The sequence below is a fragment of the Mesitornis unicolor genome, unplaced genomic scaffold (assembly GCF_000695765.1).
Source record: "Mesitornis unicolor isolate BGI_N332 unplaced genomic scaffold, ASM69576v1 scaffold46967, whole genome shotgun sequence".
NCBI classification, from domain to species: domain Eukaryota; kingdom Metazoa; phylum Chordata; class Aves; order Mesitornithiformes; family Mesitornithidae; genus Mesitornis; species Mesitornis unicolor.
Window position 1 is genome coordinate 1,745 of NW_010197959.1, and position 9,653 is coordinate 11,397.

At 38.5% G+C, this 9,653-nt stretch overlaps 1 protein-coding gene across 1 annotated transcript; it reads right to left on the reverse strand.

The window, feature by feature from the left end:
* Nucleotides 1–2,849: 2,849 nt before the first annotated feature.
* On the reverse strand, nt 2,850–8,917 carry SET (SET nuclear proto-oncogene; the record flags this gene model as incomplete). Its single annotated transcript, XM_010188971.1, has 7 exons — nt 2,850–3,749; nt 4,684–4,830; nt 4,931–5,101; nt 6,627–6,740; nt 6,907–7,010; nt 7,697–7,839; nt 8,860–8,917. Coding segments are annotated over 7 exons (761 nt in total), but the record flags the coding sequence as incomplete, so codon positions are not given.
* Between the last annotated feature and the right edge of the window lie 736 nt (nt 8,918–9,653).

A 9,653-nucleotide genomic window follows, 5' to 3' on the forward strand; every position in this document is an offset into this window, starting at 1 on the left:
CAACCCCCGCAGCCCCTGTCCTCTGCTAAACCCGAGGAGAAGCGGCGTGTGCGGTACCGCCTCGCCGCCCAACTGCAGCTCCGGGAAAGCCTCTCGCCCGGCGGCCTCGCCGTTTTGCCTGCGGGTGTGCGAGCGCTGAAAGCAATGAGGAAAATGCGCAGGGAAAGGATGATCAGAGAAGGTAATGATCAAGAGGAAAAAGTCTTTTAAAGTTTCCATTTTTAATCCAAGAGAGAGAGGGCAAGAGATTAATCTTAAATCTGTTCCCCAAAGGAAGCAAGCGTCTTGTTCCAGAGTGGCCTCCTGGCACTCCTACCGCAGTGAGGACTATCAACCTCACCCGTGAAAGGTGATGCCAAGTTTGGGACTAAGAACTGATTCTTTTGACAAAGACTCTTAGAAATAGTAACGTGAAGTAACAGTTAAATGTACTTTAATTCCTTCAAACAGAAGGATAACTTGAAGGTACAACAGAGAAATTACTTCATTGATTTCAGTCTCTTAAAAAAAAAAAGCATGGCTTCAACAGTATCCAATAAACCAAGTACTATCGTTATGCACCTGTTTTAGAGCATGGTACAAAGAGAAGCTTACAGATTCAAATGAATGGCATAAATGACTGAGAAATTGATTCAGATATTTGTTTACAAGCACACAGATAATCTGTTTTAAAAAAACCCAAACCTTTCTAATTGTATTTACACACACATGGATGTATTTGCTTTCCTTTGGCACTAAAAATTATAGTTTCCATTTTATAGCAATCAAACTTCAAACTTAAAATAAAAATAACCTTTAAGTCATACAGCACCAGCACTTTAGCGTCACCTTTATTAAACTGCTGCCAACTCTATATTCTAACCCTGGAAATTCAGGCCACAAAGCCTGAATTCAGCTTCCACCTGTGACAAATTTCACTTGGCAGGACTCACTGGATGTGAGAAGCTCAAGCAACAGTGGGGAATTAATGACAGTTACAGACATGTTTAAATAAGAATTAATCTCCCATTCTTATCCAAGGTGGACATCTACCTCAAAATGCTCTTTATATGCATATACAAATCATATCAAGTAAAAAAAATAGACACCCATTACACATATTCAGCCAAATTAGACATTAAGTGAACAGTCAGAGCACATGATGGCCATCTGTAGTATTTCTTCAGTGTTGCAGAGAGATGTGTTCATTCCTACTCATTTCCATTGCTAGGAAAAAAAAACCCCACTTGACAAATACGGTTTATTCCTTCGCTAGTTTACTTTTTAACCATTACCAGGAGTAAAAACCTTGATTTTCACAGGAAATTCAGTATTATCAGTACAGTAGCAAGAGAGTGTTTTGACACCCTGTAAAATACTAAAGAATGTGCAAGAAAAATCCCAGAAGCAGCCTTTCATTATCCAGACTCTCATTTCTTGTTCATGGTTATTTGACTTTACAGAACCTGAAGCTTTGATTACTTTCAAAACAGCTTTTATAGGTTTTCTGCTAGTAGCCAACAGGGGTGTAACAATAGCACGGTATTTTTCCTAAAGCATTAAAAGACTAGGAAAAATTTTTCCGTGAAGAACTACAATCAATTAGGACTACATAAAAATCAAGTAATGAGGCATCAGGGCAAGTAAGAGCACATCAACCCTCTACCACAACAGGAAGCAGTTTTCAATCTTATATCAAAGGAATCAAATGAAAAAGAATCTAAAATTTATAGACTTCGTAAGTTCTGTTCTTTCTGTCTAGACGGTAAGAAACCATTACCCATTAACATTCTACTTTCCTCTGCAAGCAGGGTCAGGGCAGAAGCTTTTGTTGAGATGGAATAAAGTAAAAGGTTGCCTTATTTTTGCATTGATTCTATGCAGACTGGACCTTGTGTCATCTCTGATAACTGGACCAGACACTTACAGAATGTTTCCCCCTACACATTATTTGGGCACGTCTCAGATATTAGTCTTGTTCTGCCAAGTGTATTCTTAAGGATCAAAAAAAGCTGAATTTGACTATCGAAAATTCAGCGGGGAAAAAGAATCAGAACATAACAGCAAGTCTTCCCAGAAGACAGTCTTCTCTACACATCCAAAGAGAACTGGCTGTTTGCATTTTAGATTAGCTGATACAACATTTTTTTAAATATTTCAAAAGCACAGCATGTTAAAACAACTTTCATTACACTTTGTGGAATATCAGTACCAACAACCTTTATGTGAAATTGTTACAAGCTACTCAAATGCAGTCTCTTAAAATGAGAGTACAGTCCATCTAAAGCACATATACACGCTGCTACCAAGGAAAGAAAGCAGTGAAGTAGCAACTTTATATACACATGAGCTTTGCTAAGAATCCTGCTCTTTGAAATAGCTCCCAAATTAGCTTGCATTTAAGATTTATTGTCAACTGAAAAGACTTACAAAAACACCCAAATCTTATTGTAATTCCTCTTGGTCTTTTTATTCTGAGCTTGCATGATTTTGCATGCAAACTGATTTACTGGAGATACAGTACTGCAAGTTACTATTTAAAAAAATATCTAAGAATCAAGTGATTTTCCTTTTTTGCAAAACATGAATATAAACCTCTGTCTTCACACAAGGCATATGCACCTACTGCCCTGCCTTACAGTCAAGGTAATTCAAGAAATGGAGTGTGCAGTAGTGACTACCAAATGAAGCATTTTACAAGTACTGAGATAATGGAAACTAAATGAACTGATTTACCAGTCCACACAACCACAAGGTTGCATTGCATTACATAAATGCTAACCAAATGCCCCCAGAAATGCCAAGAAACTACAAGCAAGTTCAAAACAGAGTATTACAAGTGTTTCTTTCAGTGAAGACGAACCAGTCCCTTTGTGTACACATTTAGTTTTATTGTAACAAAGCAACTTGTACACTTTAACGTTTAAAACTGAGCATCTTTCTTTCCTTTCCAGTGAAACAAAAAAAAAAAGAATTTAAAAATAAACAAGAACAAAATTACAATAGAGAATGTCAATTCCAAATAAGATTCTACAGGTTCTGCTGATTCCCCATCAAGTGGCAGGGCTCAAAGTCATCATCATTAGGATAAGATTTTATTTTAAAAGTGTCATCTTAAACTGCAAGGATGTTTGTTAAACATCACAATTAAACATGCCAAAGGAGAAGAAGCCATGTTGTCAAAATGCCCACTTAACCCACCCAAACATCTGAAACCCACCCCAGCTGACCTTCTATAACCCCATTTTTTTTGTAAGTTTTTTTTCTTTTTTTTAAACAAGAGAAAGTAGACAGATACATGTTGGTAAATGCTAACTGTCCATATTCACATAGAGACACAGTGTAATCTCTGAGCCCAATATACAGAGAAAGAAGGAAAAAAGCTAGATTCTATGCACTACTACACAGGGGCCTAGCACTCTTCAGCTTCCAGCAGAGTGAAGGGAGCAGAAGGTTTTCTTTTTTCCCACAGAACATGGTGTGTTGATTCCATAAACAGTTTTTGTTTTGAGACAGAAAGGGATAAAAATGAACTTGAAACAGAAACTGGTAGATTCTTTTCCACTATATTCTGCTCAAGGTATTTCCCCCAAAATAAATTGTGAACCATGGTGTAGAGGAGAGAAAAAGAGACCTCAAGAGAACAAGGCGACTGAGCACAAGAAAAAAAAGACAGCAACTTGCTCCCAGGGACTGGAGAAAAATTAAAAAGGTAAAAAGGGGGTTTGGAATCCATCAGTGTTCAATTAGTCATCTTCTCCTTCATCCTCCTGTTGAAAGATAAGCAAGAATTAAAACAATCTAATCACTAAACTTCAGATAGCACAAACTTTCAAATGCAATAACCAGAATTGTTTTAATACCCTACAGACTACAGCCCTGCAGTGTTACTCACAGCATGTTGTATGATGCTCTCTTAAGAGTAATAACACTTGCCTCGAGCACCCAGCTACTTAGAGATCAGTTAATAACTGGACATCAGGTTTGTAAAATGACCATTACTTGGAATCACCACAAACACTGACACAAATTTAACATTTAGAGTGTGAAGGGATGTTTTTCTCCACTCATTTTAAACTGAAGAGCAAAATGCTTCAACTTTCAGATCCTAAATTCTAGGTTACATAAGTACTCTAGTGCCCACAACAGCCCTCCTATCTCAACACAAGTAGTTCAGATACACCACACCCAATCACCAGAAACAAAGACATCCTAAACTTTGTTACCAACATCCTGAATGCTCTCCCTGGAATCCCACTTGCTAAAGGAGATGTCCAGTTCCTGAACCCAGAGAGTCTCAGCTAAGCCAGCCATAAGCAGAAATGAACCAACAGCTGGGAGGATGACAGAACTGGATGCATCAACAAACACTATTTACAAGTGAAGCCTTGCTAGAATGTTCACTATTAAATAAGAATTTTGTTATGCTAATATCCTAGTTATTCTAGAGCACCTCCCTTACAAATTTACTAAAACTACTTATTTGCACTGTCTCTTATATACACAAATGTACTTATTACTACACTGAAACCACTCTGCAAGTCAGGATAGTAACAGTTCTGCCGCTCCCCTCCAAACACTTTGTCAGTGACCGTACAGAAAAGAACTATTTTACCTCTGTAACAATGGCTCAGTAATCTTACAAGATCCCTCTTAGAAATTTCTTTTGATTCTACCAGAGATGGAAGGGGTAAGATTACTCACCTCTCCTTCCTCTCCCTCATCATCATCTTCATCTTCCTCCCCCTCATCTTCATCTCCTTCTTCATCAATATCCTCCAATCCTTCTTCCTCTTCGTCATCATCATCATCCTCCTCTCCCTCCCCTTCTTCATCATCCATATCAGGAACCTTAAAGACACACATGTAACATTAACTATAGTGATCAAATTCCCTTTCACTTGCACAGTGCTGTTATGGGTGTGGATCAACAACTCGGTGCTGTACTTACCAAGTAGTACTGTAATGGATTCGGCCAGATGTCATCCTTGATGACTTCTCCTAGTTCATCAGCCCCTGCATCAGAGTGATCAGTGAACCAGGTAAAGAAGCTTTCTGGCTCTTCATGCTGCCTCTTCCTACTGGCTTTGTTCTGTGTCTGGCTTGAACGTTTTGTCAGATCCTGAAAGGAAAGTAAAGAAGTTCCCTAAAGAAGTGATCTTCATGTAGACTTTTTTTTTTAAAATAAGCACCATTTAGAAACGTTTGTCTAAACCACCACAAGAAGACACTTAGTACTCCTTCTTTCAGGGAGAAGTCTTTAAGAAACATTTAGAACCCGAACGACTCACGGAAAAAGATACTGCATTTCTCAGGAATGTGAAAAAACAGTAAAACCACCTGTTTCTTTTAATGACCTCCAATGAAATACTGAAAATTCACAGGATCTTGCATTTGATTTATGCTTCCCTATCACACAGAAGTACAAGTATTACAACTGTGTAACGATATACAGAACTTAGAAGATCTCACAATGGCTAAACGCTACTCAGAGTAGCTGTAATTGTTGCTCAATGCTACAAATACTGCATACACACAATTTAAGAAACACTCGTCTCCACACCTCTAAGCTCTGTCTTTATTTAAGCTGAGATAAAGAGCTGCCTAGCCTCATCCTAAGACTTCCTGCTTTGAAGTCTCCACGCCATTCTTTGTAGCAAGTGAAAAAAAACCCCACACAAACCACTAAAGCCTGTGGTCACAAGAACATACACAAGTTCTGCATTTACCACCTTATTCCACAAGATTAATAAGTTTGCAACAGCCTGTTTGCCAAGTCTGAAAAGAAAATTACTATCTAGTATTTAAATCCATTCTTTCTCTGATCATACGGTAATTCCAAACTTCTAGTGTTTGTTTTCTTGATAGAATCACAATATTTAAAGGCTTAGACTGTTTAGTGAAGAACAATACCAGAATTCACTTCAATTTTGTGGTATGTTGTAAAGATCATTCAACTAGTTTGTACAAGACTGTAACTTCTAATACAAACAGAAAGCCTTATTTCTCCATGAAAAAAAGATTCAATAATATTCTTGGACTGAAGGTGACAAAACAGGCAGCTATTGAACCTTCAGTTCCACTTTTAAGTGCTAATTTCAAAATCTTCAGGACAACATGAAAGTGCTCCCAACTTTTACAGAAACCAACTACAGCAGATTAATGATGTTTGGATACTATTGGGATAAAAGACAGGCCCACATCATCGTGTAGCCCCAACTTCTACGAAGATGCAGAAACTGAGGAAAATAAAGAGGAAAAGAGAATTCACACACCCCTATCTGACCCCCCAAAAACCTGCTGTCCTTGGAACTCCTTATTTAATAGTTATCTTACGAAAATATCAAAACACAGAGCCTAGATTCACTACCAAGAGAGACAAGCTAGTGCACCTGTTCATCTCTCCATCTGATCATACTTTTACTTTCACCGTTTTAATGGCAGTGCTCAACTGAGCAAGAGAATTCACTACAGATCTCCATGTAAATGCAGTATTCCAAACCCTACAAGACAGGCAAGAGCTGTGTATGTAGAGAAGTGGCAAGGGGGTTGAGAGGGCAAGAAAAGGGAGGACAAGGAAGCTTCAATACAAAAGAAAAAGGCACACAATTCAAGTGCAATTCTCCCTCCCAGATGCAGATACATACCTTCCCAGATTTCCATTTTATCTCGGTTGATTTTGAAGATGGGTCTCCACTTTCATTGAGGTGAAACTCTTTGGAGAGAACTTTATTTTCAAAGTATGGATTCTCATCAAAATACTGCAGAGTTGAAAGCAAAGAGTTAGAACCCACAAAATGTAAAGACACCTGCCAAGTCAAACCTGGTATGAAATGGGTAACTGAAGAGACTAAGTCACAAACTACAACCCAATACACAATTCCATTAAAAAATATTCCAAGTGAATGAATTATTTAAAATACTTACAAAATCTATTCTGTAACCTGATTTGATGTCTTCAAATTCTGTCACCTCAACTCTGGTCAAATAATGCAGTGCTTCCTCATCTTCTTCTCCCAGCAGTGCAGATACTGAGACAGAATTAGGAATCCCACATTAACAAAGCTACAAAATGTGTATCATGCAGGTGAAATACAGGAAACACAGTAAAAAAGATCTGAAAAGCAACATATCTGCCCAAGCTAACTTCTTGTGGCCCATTTTTTTCAAGTTCCCAGCCAACAGCCTATTAGCATTTACATGCTTTACATTTGCTGAGGTGAAAATGTATCATTTGCCTGTTGTAGTTCAGTGTTAAAAGCAGCAGAATCTATATGCACATCTCCTCCTCTGTGAAACATTTTCACACATGTAGTTCGCCCAGCAAAGCAGTCCACAACATTGTCAGAAAGTCTATGGAGCTCACCTCCCATTAAAAAAACAACAAACAAACCCAAACAAACTAGAATAAGTTTTTTTTTTTATTTAAAGGGCCCAGTTAACTAAGGAAAGTGGGAAAGTTGTCATTTAAAATGCAGAAAGAAAACCAATACAGGATTTCAGTGAACAAGATGTTTCTTTGGTCAATAAATGCAAGAAATCAAAAGCTTGTAAGATGCATGCTAGGACAAAAAGGACGTGTTTGCAGACGAAGCAGGCTGCTGTTTAAACATATGCCCAGCAACAATTCTGGAAAACCCTCAGAGCTGCAAGACACTTAAATAACAAGCAACCAAACGCTGAATCTACAGAAACAAGAGGGCTATTAAGAATATACCTTGTGGGTGGTTGACAAATGTTGTTACCCAGAAATTTGGGATTTTGGCGATCAATTCTGACCTCTTCTGGAAGAATGGCTGGCGGAGTTTGTTGTATTTCTGTTCTACTTTCAAAATTTCCTCACTGGCTTGTTCATTCAGTCTGTAATAGAAAGAGCCACATTATCCACAGAAGAGAGAACTGAAACTTAAAGACACATTACCAGTAATTAGCTAAAAACTGAAAAGGGTTTGATTAGACTAGCCTGCCATTTTCAACAAATGCGGTATCTCAGACAAAAAAACTGAGGCCCAAGCCTGTAATGACTGTTAAGAAACACGCTCCCAGAAGCAATCTCACTGATCTTAATGAAACATTCTTAACACATTATATGTTTTGCAGCATTACATAAGGGACAGACCCTTATTTATGCAAAGCAAGGTTGTATTTGCCTCTTAAACATTTTGTTTGCAAAAGACCTGAAGATGGGTAACACGCTGTCAGCTGCTCTTTATAACTTCTGGGCAGGAAAGAAAGCAATTTTATACCCCACACAAATAAAATCTTACAACGTAACACTTGGTTTCATAAAAAAGCAGAGCCCTGATGCTGCAATAGCTTCACACAGCAAAAGCCTCAATAGTCACCTGCAGTCTTTGTAGGACAGTGTGCATGGAGATAAAATCCAGGCAAATACCAAATAGAGCCCACAGAGTTTTGGGATATGAAACCAATGTTTCAGTGACACTTTCTACATATTATTCTACAAGCATATGAATATGGAATTAAAAATATATACATAATTAAAGCTAACTTGTCCACCAACTTTTTAGTTCTGCTTACAAACACAAAAACACTTTCACAAAATAGCATACACATTAACTTGAAAAAAACCAGTAATACATACATTTCTATTATCAAAACTGTCACAACTGACTTAAAATTTTGAACTCAAGTTCTACCTTTTGAATTACTCACAATTAAACAAGAAACCAGGATACTTCTTCAAATGTTTCATAATACCCAAATACCTCTTACATCTAATCAAGCCAGACCACAAGAACATCTTGGCAGAGTTTAAAGACAGCAAGAACTACCACTGAGTGCTTACTTTACTAAATACTACTTTTGTCAGTTATATTTTAATTTCTGCTAAAACATTTGGAGTTTGTAAGTGTTTACCTGTCTATTTCATTCTGTACTTCATCAATGTGTTCAATTGCTTCCTGTTGCTCTTTTTCTGAAAAAAAAATGAAAATGTATCAAAATCCCTTCATTCTCAAGTCTGACAAGTCACCTGCAGGTTTTATTTAAGACCTTTTCTAGGCATTTGCTTTAGAAGTACACAGGTTTTCTATTAAATGTCGTAAGGGTTACCAGGCCTTAAAGCTTCAGCTACTTCCAGGATGTACTACGGCTGAAGCGCAGAAAAGTTTGACGAGACAGCACTCAGAAATAACAGCTCACATTCCCCTACGCTGTTTTACACGTCGACTTAAATTGTAAGTCGGTCACAACAGATTAATAACAAATCAAAAAGCTGTAAGCCACACCTGCTAAGACCAACACGTTTGAAGGAACGTTAAAAAATGTAGAGGACTGAAATGCCAATACAAATAAGATACCTAGGAACACGCCGCCTTCTAGAAAACGAGAAGGTTTGAAAGAACGCTTACAAACAAAAAATACCCTTCAAAGTCGCCGTTTGGCAGATATTTTCCAGTCGTAACTTCCCCTCGACAAAGTTTGACGAGGGTCTCGGTTCCTGGAGGACTGTTTACCGACCGCGCCGGGAGATGAATGAGCGGCAGCGGGAAGTGGCCGAGGCAGTGCAGCGCTCTCACCGCTCCCCCGGTAACTTTCCCGCACGGCTCAGCCCGCGTTGAGGAACGGCTCTCCCCGCTCCCTAGCTCCGCAGGGAGCCACGCTGCCCCCTCCTCACGACGGAAAGCACGTGTGTGACCGGCGCCGGCAGC